At 34.6% G+C, this 16,923-nt stretch overlaps 2 protein-coding genes across 6 annotated transcripts; one reads left to right on the forward strand and one right to left on the reverse strand.

The window, feature by feature from the left end:
• Positions 1 to 311: 311 nt before the first annotated feature.
• Positions 312 to 8,556, forward strand: Ubc2 (ubiquitin conjugating enzyme 2). Of its 5 annotated transcripts, none has more exons than XM_089077662.1 (6): positions 312 to 454; positions 1,731 to 1,865; positions 2,019 to 2,069; positions 2,203 to 2,335; positions 2,707 to 2,854; positions 3,021 to 8,556. In XM_089077662.1, exons 2-6 carry the CDS (start codon positions 1,735 to 1,737, stop codon positions 3,116 to 3,118), a joined length of 561 nt encoding a protein of 186 aa, XP_088933788.1. In that variant the 5' UTR covers positions 312 to 454; positions 1,731 to 1,734; the 3' UTR covers positions 3,119 to 8,556. The 5 variants fall into 5 exon arrangements, with proteins under 5 accessions (XP_088933788.1, XP_088933789.1, XP_088933790.1 ...); XM_089077663.1 differs by lacking the exon at positions 312 to 454 and adding an exon at positions 599 to 1,339; XM_089077664.1 differs by lacking the exon at positions 312 to 454 and adding an exon at positions 599 to 1,328.
• On the reverse strand, positions 5,282 to 15,733 carry LOC105425694 (CD63 antigen). The gene is made up of 6 exons (XM_089077660.1): positions 15,337 to 15,733; positions 11,034 to 11,222; positions 10,662 to 10,832; positions 10,013 to 10,234; positions 9,676 to 9,737; positions 5,282 to 7,922 (listed from the first exon to the last, which is right to left on the reverse strand). Exons 1-6 carry the CDS (start codon positions 15,397 to 15,399, stop codon positions 7,904 to 7,906), a joined length of 726 nt encoding a protein of 241 aa, XP_088933786.1. The 5' UTR covers positions 15,400 to 15,733; the 3' UTR covers positions 5,282 to 7,903.
• Positions 15,734 to 16,923: the final 1,190 nt, after the last annotated feature.

The following is a 16,923-nucleotide window of genomic DNA, read 5'->3' on the forward strand; positions in this document are numbered from 1 at the left end:
GCCGAACCGTCGGACGTCGGTCGCGGCGGAGTCGCGCCGGTGCGCCGTGCGCTGCGCGTTCCTCGTGAGTGGTGCTGCTGCTGCCGCCGCCGCCACCGCCGCTGCTATATCGAGAGCGGCGCGATTTCGTCGTAGGGCGCGTTACTCGCGCGGGCTCCCCCGCGTACTCTCGCCCGACTTGAGAACAATAACGGAGCCGCCGCCACCGTCGTTGCCGTTGCCGTTGCCGCTGCTGCCGCCGCGTGCATTCTGCCCTCGATCCGCGCGGATCCATTACCCCGCGACATCGTCGCCGCGCCGAGGCGCGCCGAGGGAACCGTCTCGCGGGTCTCGCATCTCAAGCGGCGGACCGGTCCTTCCCCGCCCCCTACCTCCCTCCACCGTCGGCAACCCGGCGAAGCTAGGCTTGTCGCGAGACGACAGCAAACACGGCGGTGGACACATCGGACACGAGGTACATCGGCGCGCGGCGTGCATCGCTTTTCCTCTTCTCACCGCCGCCTCGACTCGCGAGCAAATCGGAGAGGGGAAAAGAGAAAAAAAGACGAGGAGAGGGTTAGGAAGGAGCCAGGAGTGGCACTGTGCGTGTGTAGTACGTGTGTCCTAAAAGGGACACACGGAGTTATCCGTGGAGGATGGAGAGGGAGAACCTCATAGACGACACGCCGGGAATGCACGTCGTTCCGAAACACCCGGCGCTTACCGTCGAATCGGAATTGGAGTTCGGAATTCGGAGTTCGGAGTCGAAGTCTCGTCTCTTGTTCGTGCGAGAGGCAGGAGGCATTCGGCTTGAAAGAGAGAGCGAAATAGATAGATAGATAGAGAGAGAGAGAGAGAGAGAGAGAGAGAGAGAGAAGAGGAAGGAAGGAGAAAGAGAAAAACGCGTGCTCGTCCGCGCCGTGAAGGGAAATCAATTTTGGGCGCGTTGAACCCCCTATTGGGATCGCCCTGGGGAGACAACAATGCGACGACGTTGAACAAATCTCTTTCGGCATATCCCGCGGGATCGTCTCTCTCGATCATACGCAATGTCGTGTGGGCGACGTTTCCCCTCAGGTCTTAGACCACGCTAACGCGACGCCGTTTAAAAATATACGCCGCGTTAGATACTCTGCTCGAGTGACGTGATATTTATCCGGCGACGATCAAGTACGCGCGATGTTTATGTTTCCGCTGGCGAGGGGAGGTGAGGTTGAGAAACGGAAAATCGTCTGTTTTGTGTCGGCTGAAATTCTTTGTTGCGCGATACACGTCGTCGCCACCCTGTCGTAAGCGTAGCCCCGTGAAAGAGAAACGTCTATTCCTAGGAAGCGTTTGATTCCACCACGGTGCATTACCAGTTTGTACATGTTTTTGCCGCCTGGCGAAAATGTATCTTTGTACTGTTGACTGTGATTCCGATTTGCTCGCGAGACAATGAGACTCGTTTGCTTTGCTCTATTTGCTTTGCACATGTGACACCAATTTACATGAGCAAGATGTGTATTCCATCAGTATTCATTCCCTTCCTTTCTTTGCAATGAGTTTATGCATTGTACAGCGAAACATTGGCAGACTTGGTTTTTCCATAAGAGTATTTTATATATGGAAATACCAATACCAACTATGCTCCAAAATTATGCTCTCGCTTTTAAGATAATACTTAGTCTTCTATCTCTATTGTCATTAAATTGATTATTCATAGAAGTTAATTGTGTAATTATTAATGTAATTATGTGTTTTTGTCGCAGAGTCATGTCGTCAGGAGCAGGTTCCAGTGGAACGGGTCGAGGACGTGGTTCCTCCTTGGCAGACAATAAATCAGATAGTAAAGAAGCTAAGCCAAATCCAAAGATGTCAAAAGCTTTAGGAACATCCGCTAAGAGGTAACATGATAGACTTTCTTGTTTTTTTTATATGTATATACACACACACACACACACACACACACACACACACACATATACAATTGTAATTTGATTAATTAATATTAACAAAAAAATAGAATTTATAATAACTAAATATTTACAATATTTCAGGATACAAAAAGAATTGGCAGAAATCACATTAGATCCACCTCCAAACTGCAGGTATGATATCATTGCTATCAATTATAATTCTTTTTTTAAACATTTGGAATTATAATAATATGAATTAATAAACCACAGTTTCATTTTGTGGAAATGTGTTTGTCACAGAATTAATTGTTAATTTATTTTACAGTGCAGGCCCAAAAGGTGATAACTTATATGAGTGGGTTTCTACCATATTGGGTCCTCCAGGTTCTGTTTACGAGGGTGGTGTGTTCTTTCTCGATATACATTTTTCGCCAGAATATCCCTTCAAACCTCCTAAGGTAGATCAATTATTTTCTATTCACAATATTTATTTATATAGAATCATATGACAAAATGAAGAAAATAAATAAAAATGCTATTTGAGATATCTTTTAAATAAAACATATACTTATATAAAATTTTAAATGAATATTAATATTTATTATAGCAATAAATATTATTATAATTATCATAAAACAGAAAATGGATATCCCATTTATAGTCTTACATATATATAAAGACCTATATCTACTAAATCTTATTTCTAAATCTACAATAAGCTTTAAATTATTTCATTCATTTTAAGATGAACAATATGTACGATACATATCTAATATATACGCCAATATACACAATTATATTTCAAATAAAAATGTGTCACGTTACTTAGGTTACATTCCGAACACGCATCTATCATTGCAATATAAACAGTCAAGGAGTTATCTGCTTGGACATATTAAAAGATAATTGGTCGCCAGCATTGACAATTTCAAAGGTCTTGCTGTCAATATGTTCCCTTTTAACAGACTGCAATCCAGGTAGGCGCATCATTTATAATAATTTATTTAAATTGAATGTACGATGTGTATATTGCTAATGAATGTATTTATAGTCTCTTTTTGATCTAAAGATAACACTTTGTAAATATCGTTACACATTTTTTTTACATATGTGAATCTCACTTAATTTTATCTTATCTTATAGCTGATCCATTGGTAGGTAGTATAGCCACACAATACCTACAAAATAGAGAAGAACACGATCGCATAGCACGGCTGTGGACCAAGCGCTATGCCACATGAGCATATTTTTAATTCATATTAAACTCCTATTAGTCTCATGCCAACTTATGATCATTGCTGCTCTCATACAACTTGTCTCATATGTAGCGTGTACACATCTTTATCTATGATCATGTTGGTCAGAAAAATACAAGTGAGCGAAGACCGTTTGAGATCAGCTCAAACATGATTGTGATGTGCTTTTATGTAGAGTATGTAATGTGCCTAAGACGGATGAATGTGCGTGCAAGTGTTTAAACGGTGTGCTAGGGCATAACGAGACAGGAGTTTTTCACTTAAAAGTTACAATGAGATAGTATTTAAATGGATTGTATTGTTCATAGGCAATACCATCCACAATGCTGCTAATGTTTTTAGAATAGGAGATAACATGAACAATATTGATAATCTAAATTGTAAGTAATTAATAGATATATAGGCGATAAGACCTAAAAATATAGAGGCCCATTTTTCCATAATTAAACTCCCATATTTTTATATTAAATTGTCTTAAATTTAAATTATTATGTTCATACATGTGATGTCTGACTCAAGATACAGGCCAACAGCATGTAACTATAATTTTGCGCTGCAAAACTACTACATACAATTTTGTGTTCATAATACAGTTATTGTAACGTTCTGCATGAAGCAGACATCATGCTTGCGCTATCAGACACAATTCAATTGTCTGGACCCATCCGTAAAAATATATTGTAACTGTAAATAAATATTATTTACTGTATACTTATACACTGGTACATTCAAGAAACTCGTGTAACTCTGACCTGGATTTATATTCTATCTCATATGTAAATCTCATGTGTAAATTGAAATTTTACTAGCGATTGTATCAACAATCTCGGTTCATTTCATGTTAGCAATTTCTTATCTCTTTCTATTGAGCATATATAGCTTTAGTTTTTATATGTAGAAAGAGAAAATTCAACGACTGGCGCTAACTAATGTTGATGTAATTCATCGCATCTTTAGACTTTTTATATTATTTTATTGTATCTTAGGAGATACACATATCAATTTTGTTGCATACTCGAAAGATGAAAAGTACGAGCGTGCTATAGATATTTTTATTGTCTTTAATGTGTCAAGTATATATGTAATTGAGTATCTCCTGAAAAATTTCTCGTAGTCTTTTATATCGCGTGACAATTAGATGAACACAAGGTGATTAATATCACTTTGTACATATCTGTTCTAAAATATAGATAATTGCTTAAAAATATCGGATAATAATTGTAATTATAGTTTATATAAAAATAATGAAGCGCGAAGGAGAGAAAGGAAAGAAGCTCCACGAATATTGATATTGTACAGTTTATTATGTAAAGTAAATACTTTACATCCTTTTCGCCACGAAATTCGAGGAATGTAAATATTGCGTGAAATGCATGTGCAGAATCACGTAAGTTCCTACTGCGATAAAAATTAAATATTCTTGGACTTTGATTTAGTCGGCGAATTTTGGCTTTTTATATTCTGTAAGCCAGTTTCAACTTTATAAATTCAAGTGGGAGATAAGTCTTATATATAAAAATCCTGCCTCGGGATTGTAAATAGATCATTATATATATAAGATACTACATGTACATGCCATATGTGCATTTGAAAAATTAACAGAATATTAACAAAACATACTAGATCTCGTTATTTCTAAAAGTATCGTGTATACATATTAAATAAACATAGTTGAAAACGAGAGCACACTGTATTGGAATCAATCCGAAAAATGAGGCGCATTAAACTCTCTTGTAAAAAAAAAAGGTAAATGAAAGAAAGGAGAAAAAACTGTCATGGCATTTATTTATATGATTTCGACGAGAGATATCTAAAATTACAATATACCAGGGATCAGTCGATCCATAAACGCTCTTTTACTCGTGCGTACAAAAAGTGTGAATGTCAAACAAAGAAAAGAAGCAAGTGTCAAGCGAAGGTCAGTCTTATATATTGGTATAAATAATGATCTTTTAACTAATATAACAAATGAAATACAATTTATTATATACTGCTCCTCGGTAGTTGTTATTGTTCCTTCCCTTGTTTTTCTTAAAATTAAAATTAATCTCTTCAATCATAAAATTTAAATTAAGATCCAATTTATTAAAAAAATTTACAGGTTGTGAGAGAAAAAAAGATGGAAAGGATTTTAATTAAAAATATTAATTAGTGTCATTAAATTTATTAGTATACATAAAAGCTAGATGAATATGTGCTAAGGACATGTTGGCTCCTAAAATGCCGTAAATTAGTTATATTGTAATAACAAAATTACATTTGTATCACTTTAACGATACTGACTAATAATTTACGTTTATAGTAAAAATAATACAAGCAGCCAAAATAGAATTTAGTACAAAGTCATTTGTATGTACGTGTGTATGTGTGTGCGTGTGTATATGTGTATGTATGTATGTATATAATATATATAATATGTATATATTGTATGTAAAATACCAATGTTAGTTAATACTGATTACAATAATATTCATCAGTCTTTTGCGTTGTCTGGTAATTAATACATACAGAGTCTAAAGTTTTTAATTAAAATCACTGACAAACAGATGATTTTATACAATCAAAAGGAGCAAACGTTTTGGACAAGTGCTAGTTTCGAAGCTACATTGCGCATGATCGATAGATTAATAATATCATTGAGATGCTTTCTAATCTCTATTAACTTATAACATAAACATTACTATGTTAGGCACACTTTAATATCTCATAGCTATTATTTCTATGATTTCTGCAATTATGGTTATCCTACGGACGTTAATGTTTATTTCTGAGACTTGTGCATTTGCCACTGTGTACGCGTGTGTATGTGTGCCGATGGTAAAAGTTTAAATTATTTCAACATTATTGTAAAATAGTAAATATATCAATATTCTTTGTTCTTACATACAAATGATTTGCGATAAATACGTTCTCCATTTTTCTAGACATATACGTTTCTAATAACGTTCGATATATATATGTCTAAAGAAATGTCATAAATTTTTCATTTTGCATTTGTATACACAAGACTACAGAAACTTACATAATTTAATTGCGGTACTTGAATTCGTGAAATCGACAAGACGCAGTGAAATTTTTTTCCCTTTTACTTGTTACATATAAATTTGAAAAGAACACTGTACACTTTTTCAATGTACTTAAACGCATGTAATATTATTTAATAATGTGTCCAATTGGTATTAATTTTAAGTTTTATTTTAAAAATGTTTCTCCTTTAAATGGAAGCAAATAAATAAGTAGTTTTACATTATTATAAAGCTTTTATTCTCATTTAATTCTTTTTCCAATATTATCAAGAGTTTTTTCAATACTGGAAAAAAGAATTCTACGAGTGAAGTTCAAGAAAAGTTTTTTCACAGTTTTAATGTATCACATAAGTGTTCTTAATCCATTATTTCTTTTCAGAAATAACTTGTTACTCAATAAAACGTAAAATTAATCTTTTTGGTTTGGTCCCAAATATGAATAAACTTAGCACTAAACATGCACAAATATTTTTTGTAGCAATAGACTGTCAATAGCATATAATACAATGAAGCATGAGAGGATCAATATCAGAGTTCACTGACATTACAAGCTAAATTATTGACAGGATAGAGCTAGCTAGCTTCCATTCCATTTTAATCGAGCTAAAGATGTTAAGATGCGCTAATTTTGTTACATCATTGATACATAATGTACAGAATTTTTTGTATACATCTGATATTATATATATCATTATATATACATGTATACGTATATATATTTCACGGGGCACCGTCGATTACGAATAGGAGTACGCTTTCTTTCCTTTTTTTTTTTCTTCGTAGAACACAGAAAATCATTATAAATTTAATACAAGATTACTACAACATCGTATATATTATAAGTATTAGAGACTGTATTTTGTCGAGAGAAAGAGATGAGGAGGCATTGAAAACAGATGCCAAGATTGCGCGCGCGCGCGCGTGTGTGTACTCAAATATAATATACACTATTTTAAGGTAATATTAAAATCAGAACACAAGTTTGCAATTAATCGTAACACAATTTGTCCATTCTGCACTCCGAGGAAGATTATGCAGAAATAGTTCATTCTTTCATTTTTTTTTTTTTCATTTGAATCTGGCAAAAAATTAAGAGGAATGATGGATTACTTTGAACGCTCTATCTCTTATAATGATACAGATTGTATATAATTCGCAAAAAAGATTACCAAATCGCATATATAAACGTATCACATGGAAAAATAGATCAGACATTACATCATGGCACATCGTTTAACAGGCACCTCGTTATGCATGTGCCGAAATTGATCAACGTTCCATTGGTAATCTCTGTAAACAGGATCGTATACATTTTCGACTAGTTTTTTGTTTCTTTTCTTTTTGCTTTCATATGGCATGTGACATACATTTTTGGCAGATATTGGCAGTAATTTGATATCAAATTTAATAGGATATGTTAATATTTAATTTGTATAATGCATATTGCTTTTTTGTGTTTTTTTTCACATCATTTTTTTTTTATGAGAAGCAAGCGAAAATAGAGAGAAATAGCAATCTGCATTCTCTCTCAAGTATGTAATTTCACATGCATTACATTATTACATACCGAAACATCGCTAACTTAAGGTATCGCTGTACACTAAATACTTGTGACATCATTCCTCTTTGATTATATATTTGTAAGCACAATAAGAATGATTGCGGTCGTAATGAATCTACAAGTATTTATTAATCAATGTATGATGAACAATATTATGAAAAATGCCTCCTAATTGATGGCAGATCAGTGTGCTGTGGTTTCGCTGTAAGTAAAAATATTAAATCACTAGGTAGGTATGAACATAAAATATTTGAAAAAAAAAAAAAAAACATCTAGCTTTACGGTATATTAAGCAATATAATCTCGTATATATAGTACAACAACGAAAAATAAAAGATAACACTTCACAATTTTGTGTAATATCATTAGACTGTAGACTTCAATAACAAATATTTGATTGCCGACATCGGCTTGATATACTTCATAATCATCAATATGAAGCAATTCTATTGCTGTTTAACTGAGTGTAAGTAATCTTGTTGAAATAACTTCGTTATGATTTACGCTTTGTTATAATTTTCATATAACATGAACAACTATTACTTTTCATCTATTTCTATACACTTATACATCTTGTAAGACATTTTTCATGATTGTAACACTATGTAAACTTTACACTGTGGTAAACAACAAAATATCTTAATGTTAGATATATAGTATTTCTTGTTTTTATTGAACGCAGCATATATAACGTGTAGTTAACATGCAATTGCAAATTGAGGCTAACATTTCTCTTTACGTTTTTGAATTTGTTAAACATGGAAATTTTTTATTAATTCGAAGAGTACCATTTAGCCACAAATTAGAAGTAAATATATTAAAAAAAAAAAAACAAATTACGCATTGACATATGTTACTTTCAATCACAGTTTCTTTGCAGTTTACAGATATAGTACATCCCATTAACTGGTTAAAGTATAATTTTCTCTTTGTATGGATTATATAACATGCAATATAAAGGAAATGCCCTTTATCATACACCATTGGGTTAATGCTGAGAAGATACTCATGTATCTTAATACTTCAGTTTGCATTTCAAATTTATTTAATTACTAGCTTCTTTTCGATTTCGTGAATTTCACTTATCGAAAATGTATATAACTTTCAGACTGTTTTATAATTTTTTAGATAATAAATGAATTTAAATAAAAGTATAATAGTAACATATAAATATAATAATAAAAATTTAGATGCTTTCATGAATACATAGTATCCAAAAGCAAAATGAAATTTTAAGAGATATGAGTATACTCTTAAAACTTGAAAGTGATACTGCTTAATATTATAGCAGAGCCTCGACAACAATATCAATATACACTACGTCATGCGAAATATTATGAAGCAAAATATATAGAAACGACAAAAGTACACTTTTACTAATAAGCTAAACAATTATTCACGTGAAGCAGACATTAAACAAAAAGAAGCTTTAACACATCTTGTAGTGATTTATATCTTATTATATAGTTTTATCATCGATGTTTAGTTATCGTGGCTCAACTATAACAGTATCACAATGACACTGAACAAATTATATATATATATATTTATAAAAAAATGTATGATCTCCGAGAGTAATAAATATTCTGTTATCATTAATATACAAAGTTGTTCGAGAGCCTATTGTAAAAACATACAAAACATACGTGTATGATTGTTTTATTCCTTATAGATAAGGCCCAGATACCAAAATAGCAGTGAGATTCTTTGGAAATCTTTAAATCGTTTTTACCTATCACGCACTCTTTGACGAAAACTAATTAACGGCTTCTTTGCAATGTGTTAAGAATAGAAGCGATAAAAGAAAGAAAATATTTTATGTATAATTGTGCATGGTTAAAATGGTAACAAAATAAGGAGAAAAAAAATAGTAACAGCTTGTGTAATAGATCAGGTTTTATACAAGTGCATTTTAGGCATTTTGTTGCAATGAAAATTTGTGTCTATCAGCTTACACAGTCTCATACTCGCGGCGAATTGAGCGAGCCAGACAGCACGCAAAGATAACTCCAATCAACTGAAAAAAAGACAAATTATTGTAATTTTTATAATTTTATTTTTCCGAATAGCTCAATTTATCTTCTCATTAACATATACATATATATATACATATATATATATATATATATATATATATATCGGAATGTTATTACATATTTAATGTTATTTATAGAAATAAAATTATAATAAATATAAAAATTTGTTCATCAATATGGACAACTGTTTCTACAAATCAAAAATACTTTAATACAATTTTAATAATATTATAAGATAGGTTGAATTAAAACTTACTTGTATAAGGGCTATCCCTATGCCCACTCCTCCCAAAATCATAGCGTTATTCTCTATAGCAGATTGTAGTTTTATCATGCAGCCATCACCGTATACTTGAATCGAATTTGAGTCGCATCGGCTTTGAGCAGGAATCTCTTTGCAGCAAGAATCAGGAACAGTATTATCACGGAAACCAATTTGGGGCCAGTCTGAAGGGCTATTCATACCGCAGCATTGTAACTAAAAGTCATATTTTAATTTTCAGTAACTTGCAAGTTTTATTAATGTATAATGAAATTAGTATAATACATGTAACTAATAAAAATTTTCTCTTTATATGAGAATCTCAATCATGTTTTTTATCATGAATAGATTAAATAAATTACATACGATTCTTAATAAATACAAATAACAGCATTAAATATAGCAACATTATAATTTTCCACTCAATATAAATTACATTTATAATAGCAACAATTAACATTATAATTTCCTACTTAGTAAGGTAATTAGTATGTATAAATATAGTATGTATAATACATGCTGTATGTAACAATTACATTGCTGAATAAGAAATTAACATTGATGTAATAATACTGTATGTAATGTCACTTTATGTTTAGTAAGTTGTAAACATATTTAAATACAGATCTCATAGCAAACTTACATCGTGCTGCATGATATCCCAAGAACGACGAATATCCGAATTAATTTCATATTGTCGCAAAGTACCATTCAGGCGGTTTTCTATCATATTAGCGACTTCTCCTCTCATCATGTAACCTGTGATTCCGGCACCCAATTCCAGAGCAAATATCAGCAACAGCAGAACCGAGAACTGCAGTAAGTCAAAATTATTATCCAAATATAATACACAGATTAATGTGTCCTAGTAGTTATAAAATAAATATAAAAGTTTTTCGATTTAATTATGTTTATTTAAAATTTTATTACTCTATTATTTATTATAAAGGTAAGTCAAAATTTCACGTTTCTGTTAATTGGAAAAGAAAAGAGAAATAAGATTTTGGATACATACCGTTATTATCATGCAATGATTCTCTTTTACAGCGCCGCAGCAGCCAAAGAATGATACAAGGAAGACTATGATACCGACTATTATCATTAAGATTGGGGCTGCAAAGAACCAACTATCCACAAAGTTGCTATATCCGCTGTAAACAACCAGAATCACCCCGCCCACCGAAATAAATACGATGCCGGTGATCTGAAATAACATATAAAGAAATTTTATGATATTATTCTTTTCTGTTATATTCAATGGTGTATTTATTATTTTCGTACGCAACATATATTATACAACATAATATACAACATAATTATACAACATAAATATATTTCCATTATTTCAATTTTAATTATTTACACATATAATAAAATTCTACATTTTTATAATTTTAAATTATTATATAACGTGACAAAAATTATAATATTTCCATTGCTATGAAACCTTACATTACACAAATTTACTTTTATACATAATAGCAATCAAATCGCAGAAAGGAAGATTGATCTAAAAAAAACGCTGTTCTTTTTCTACTTCCACTTTTTTACATGTACATTGTTGATTTATGTATACATTGTTATTTCAATATATTATACTCTCACAAAGCGCGCTTCCGAAGTGAAACTTTTAATTAGAATCGTTACATTGGAACGTAGAAACTCACGATACGATACTTGTGAAATATATACTATCTATATTATTCCGTAAACACATCACATTAACGAAAACTTTATCGCGCTCGTCAAACTTGATGTCGCTCTAAAAATATACTTCAAAACCAGCTTCCTGATATCTCTCCTTCAGAGATATGCTCGGATGAATTGCGATCGACATCAATAATTAGGTCAGACATTCGATACTTTTCTCTCGTGCTAATAGCTTAGCTTTAAGTGGAAAGTATGATCGCGTAAGAGCCGCATTGTTTACCAAACGGGAAATATAAAACTGTTATAATTACGTCGAGTAACTTTCAACGAGACAATCACGAGAGAACGACTCTCGCGAGTAGATTACGAAAGCGAGTTTACCGAAACTCTTGTATAAGAAATTCATCGTTGTGTGAAGATTACGAAGGTAACATTTTCGTCAACCGTGAATTACGGAAGAGAACTCGGAGCATTCACGAGTATTTCAATAATATGGCGCACAAAAGTTTCTAATGTAGAAGATGTCAGTTTTCAAGCTGGAAATAATAATAACTGATAATTTTTCTGATAATTCTTTATTTACGTTACAAATAAGATGACACCCACGTAAACAGAAAAACGCAGCAAATCGTTTAAAACGCAGCAAATCGAACGCAATTCGTTTAATTCGATCATTCTAAATGCACTTTTGGCGCAAATTGGGCGCATAGATGAGTAAAAGGAACAGATAAAGAAAAAATTAAAAATAGGGAATTGGAATAGAAGAATTAAATTTCGACATATACGAAACCATACTTCGAGACACAATCAAGAAATATCAAGATGTTTTTTGGGCCTAGAGACAATGAAAAGAATAACAAGAAATTATAAATAAGAAATTAAAAATAGAAAATTAAATTTCGTCGTGTAGAAATCCATGCTTCGATAGACAATCCAAGAATATTAAGATATTCTTTAAACTTAGATATAATGAAAGGAATAAGGAATGAGAACTTACAAATAACAAAATTAGAAACGTAAAAAGTTAACTTCGATTCAATTGATATTTCAATCTAATTCAATTGATTTTTATAAGAATCCATGCTTCGATACACAATATAGAAGTATCAGGTGCGCTTTCATTGGTCATTCGAAAATAATTTCCTCTTCCTAATTCTTTACATTCGATTTCCTTATTTCTTATTCCCGTGTCTGAGACTTAACTTTTTTGAAATTCATCGAACGCGTGCGCTTCGCGTTACATAAAATCTACTTCTACTGGACGGGAATTTGCCGGCGGTCGGTGGCTGTTCCTGTTGTGCTGGATCTGTCTAAATAAAGACATCTCTCCAGCGCGTGCGAGAGCCGACGTCGTTTCTACGGACCGGGGGAGAGAAAGAGAAGAAAAAAAGGCACGCGCGACTGCGACATCGCGCGTCGTACGTAGGCTGGCGTCATTCCTCGCCGCCCGACGGAGATTATAGACTTTTTTTCCCCCTATGCGACCACCTACGTGTGTCTCTCTCTCACCTACGGCTCTCACCTACGTTCGTACGGCACGTTTACGCGCGCCGCGTAGTAGGCCTTCGTGGCTGTGCGAAACCGAGCCGCGACCGCGACCGGTCGATTTCCCTCGCCCTCGAGCGATGCCTGAACGGCACGCTCGAGACCCCCGAGCGCGAGTATACGCCGGCCGAGTTACGCTGCTAACAGGTGACTCTACGGCGAGCTCTAAGCCAATGAATCCATTGAAAAAAGTTTCAGCAACGAGGACGCGCCCAATAACGATCCGATCCATATCGGAGACCGTTGGAGTGTCCTAGAAAGCGCGAGGTGTATGTACAGCGGACGGACGGCGTCGTGTACAGAGGCGTTGTCTCTCTCTCTCTCTCTCTCTTCCCCCTGTGAAACTCAAAGTCCTCGCCCGAGTAACGATGTCACCGAAGACATAGAATCGCTCGTAAATTTTAATTCCCCCAAACGCCGTTACTCGTCGTTCCGCTTGAAATGCGGATTTCTAGTCCGGAGTTTTTTTAACTCGGGATTTTTTTCAAGATGCTGAATTCGAAACGTTGCAAAAAAAAATGATGATAACGATGTGATGACGACTCTTCTTCTAGACATTTTTCGCCAGAGGAAAAAACCGACGTCGAATAATTTACGACTGCGAGGAACAAAGCGCCGAACTCTCGTATCTTTTTTTTGGCACGTTCTATACAAACACGGTTGCTGCTGACATTTCACGCTAAATGGATCATTAAATTAAAATGCTACGACGGGATCGCCCATCATCCTTTATAGGGATATTTTGTGTCCCAGATCCCTCCGACCGTCTGGCGACAATCTTCCGATCCCCCGGGGATTTGGCGCTTTTAGTGTTTCTGATATATTTTCGACCTCTTAAATAAACTCTTTCTATCTCCATTGTGCTCATTGTCGCCGTTCTTTTGTTCATTTCGAACGAAAGCGATAAACAAGACGGGTCATCGACCTCCCCTCTCCCCTAATTCTCGATTAAATTCATTAATACCGACCTATTGATATCTCTAATATCTTTCAAACGTACGTTTATTTGTTGGATCGCTATTTATTTTCTTTGTGTACTCCTATCCAGAAAATCCAGAAAAAATAATATTTTGTTGAAAAAAAAAAAAGTAGACGAAATCGCAATCTGAAATTTCGATCTTGAACTTTTTTTTAATGCAAAACGCGATTTTGCACATATTTCAAGTTTTATATACAATGATGTCGCGCGCGCGCGCCAGCTGCGTGAACGGGCGAACATCGATCGATTCATCCATAACGCTTACATCGAGGTTCTGGAGCATGAGCACCACAAAGTTTTCCCTCGAAATGATACCCTCGTACTTACATTATTTATTCAGAAACGCGGTACGCTCTTTCGGTCACGCCATAATATCGATTAGTTTATTATTGTTATTAGATGATAGATTATCGGCGTTATACAGCGACACAACATACAGGTATATCGATATCAGACGGCTTACAGAAAACTTTTCGAAAAACAAATGGACACGCACGGACAATGAAAAAAGGCTTCTGCGAGCAGTGTTCTTGCTGTCGAGCTATATGCAATATCGATCCGATACGCCCAAGATATTACATCACGTCGATGTATGTAAGAAACTACGCGAGCGAAACGCGACACCGATAATAATCGACGAACGTCGTAATATCTCATAATTCAAATATTACATCCCGGAATAATCCGGCGCATCTATCGTTGAACCCACACTCGACATACAAATGTCTCATTCAAAAAATATGCCATGAGGGGATCTCCGTCAGTCCGAGATGTGCCTTCAATTAGATGCATATCAATTAAATCGAATGCGACTTCGAAGACGCGATTTGTTGCATAATTTGCATTAGGCGGTGGCCGAGAGATCAATGACTCATCGCACGCCTGATCGCCGGGCATTAATGGGTTAGGAACGAATGAGAGAGAAAAATGCATCTGCAGATCCCAGATGTTATTCCGGGACTTGACCGATATATAACAAAGCTCGCGGCCGCCCAGCGCGCGTCGCGTCGCCTCGCGTCGCGTCGCCTCGCGTCGCGTCGCGTCGCGTCGCGTCGCGCGGCGACGCGACGCCAAGAATAGCGTCACGGATATAGCGGAATGGAGAACGCCGTTCTCCATGCACCGTTATCTCTCCGTTACTCACCGCGAAGATCAGGTTGAAGAGGAACAGCAGGTACTTGACGCAAGCCATGCCGCCGGACACCATTTTCGTCACTCTCACTGTGCTCTACCGAGCTTCGTGGATCACTGAATCGTATCACGCGGCGTCTACGCGCGCGAGAGAGAGAGAGAAAAATACGTTTCTCTTCTTTCTTTTCCTCTTCTTTCTTCACGCTTCTTACTTCACGCGGAAGCGGAAAATGCTGCGACTGCACACCTTCGTACTCTCGTCTCGCTTGTACCGTGTCACCCTTTCCTTTCTCTCTCTCTCTCTCTCTCTCTTTCTCTTTCTCTCTCTTTCGCCTTTCTTCCGTACGTCAACGACCCGTAACTCCCGGGATGCCCTCGCGCGTCGACTGTTCGCCGTCAAATACGCCGGACAATGTATTTTTGTTGTTGCGCGGTATACACTCTCGATGCGCGCGCAACCGCCCGCTCAGGGCCGTACCCTTATAGAGTCGAAACGAAGTGTAGTCACGATTTTTTTTTTTCTATTATGAAAAGAAATGAAAGTTTACGAAAAACCTACCAAATCAAAGTTCTCATAATTTTCACATTGTTGTATTATAAAACACACTTTTTTACTTTGTTGTATTATAAAAATACGTTACAATTATAGCCAGTATATTGTGCACCTTTTTTTCTTAAAATGATTACAACAGAACAAAGCGACGTAAGTGTTAACTCATATAACAAATTTTCTTTATATAATTATATATAGAATATGTCCATATATAAAAATATTTATTATAATTATATATATATATGATTATATATAAATATGCACATATTTACTCAATAAGCAGAATGTCTAAAATCGATGCATAAGACAACTTTAAGATATCTTTAAGAATTCTTTAAGAAACATTTTTCAAGATATCTCATAAAAAACCTCTAATGCCCGATTCCATTAACGTAGATTTACTTTAATCTCGGTTTGCTGTTTATCTTTTTCTAATTCTTAGAATTAGAAAAAGATGAAGAGTAAGTTGAACCGAGATTAAAGTTAATCTATGTTGATGGAATCGGGCATAAAAGATATCTTGAAGTTATCTTATGCGTTGATTTTAGATATTCTGTTCATATACATTTTATCTAAGAAATATTTTGAGATCTTATCTGTAGAATGTCTTCTGAACTTTAGAATCTCTCTATGTTTTATGGATATATAATCATACGTATAACTCATTATATAAATTTAACTATATCACTCTTACATTCTCATTTAATTATATTACTCACATATCTCTTATATCTCACTTAATTATATTACTCATTATATATAAACTATATTTTTATATATAACACTTTATATATAATTATATAATCTTATTATATCTAATTATATATAGAAATTTTTTTATCGAGAACAGTCGACGATTCTAGAAACTTTAAAATTTTAATAAGACAAAGCGATGAACAGATTTTCATGCACTTATCGTTATAAGTGACTCTACAATAATAAATGTCATAATGAAGTTTATTTTTATAATCAAAAATATCCTTGTACCCAGACTTGATCGTCTATTTCGTATTGTTTATGAGAGAGACAGACTTCTCTCTGTCTCTC

This window comes from Pogonomyrmex barbatus, unplaced genomic scaffold (assembly GCF_055798465.1).
Source record: "Pogonomyrmex barbatus isolate J1 unplaced genomic scaffold, ASM5579846v1 scaffold2, whole genome shotgun sequence".
NCBI lineage: Eukaryota > Metazoa > Arthropoda > Insecta > Hymenoptera > Formicidae > Pogonomyrmex > Pogonomyrmex barbatus.

Excerpts from the sequence above, each read along its gene's own strand:
- Ubc2 (XM_089077661.1), top strand. The coding sequence starts at position 1,159 with ATGTTTATGTTTCCGCTGGCGAGGGGAGGTGAGGTTGAGAAACGGAAA. Across the intron at positions 2,336-2,706 it reads ATCCCTTCAAACCTCCTAAG|GTTACATTCCGAACACGCAT; the intron begins GTAGATCAATTA and ends CACGTTACTTAG. Across the intron at positions 2,855-3,020 it reads TTTAACAGACTGCAATCCAG|CTGATCCATTGGTAGGTAGT; the intron begins GTAGGCGCATCA and ends CTTATCTTATAG.
- LOC105425694 (XM_089077660.1), bottom strand. The coding sequence starts at position 15,399 with ATGGTGTCCGGCGGCATGGCTTGCGTCAAGTACCTGCTGTTCCTCTTC. Across the intron at positions 10,235-10,661 it reads GGGATATCATGCAGCACGAT|TTACAATGCTGCGGTATGAA; the intron begins GTAAGTTTGCTA and ends TATGACTTTTAG. Across the intron at positions 9,738-10,012 it reads TAGGGATAGCCCTTATACAA|TTGATTGGAGTTATCTTTGC; the intron begins GTAAGTTTTAAT and ends TCTTTTTTTCAG.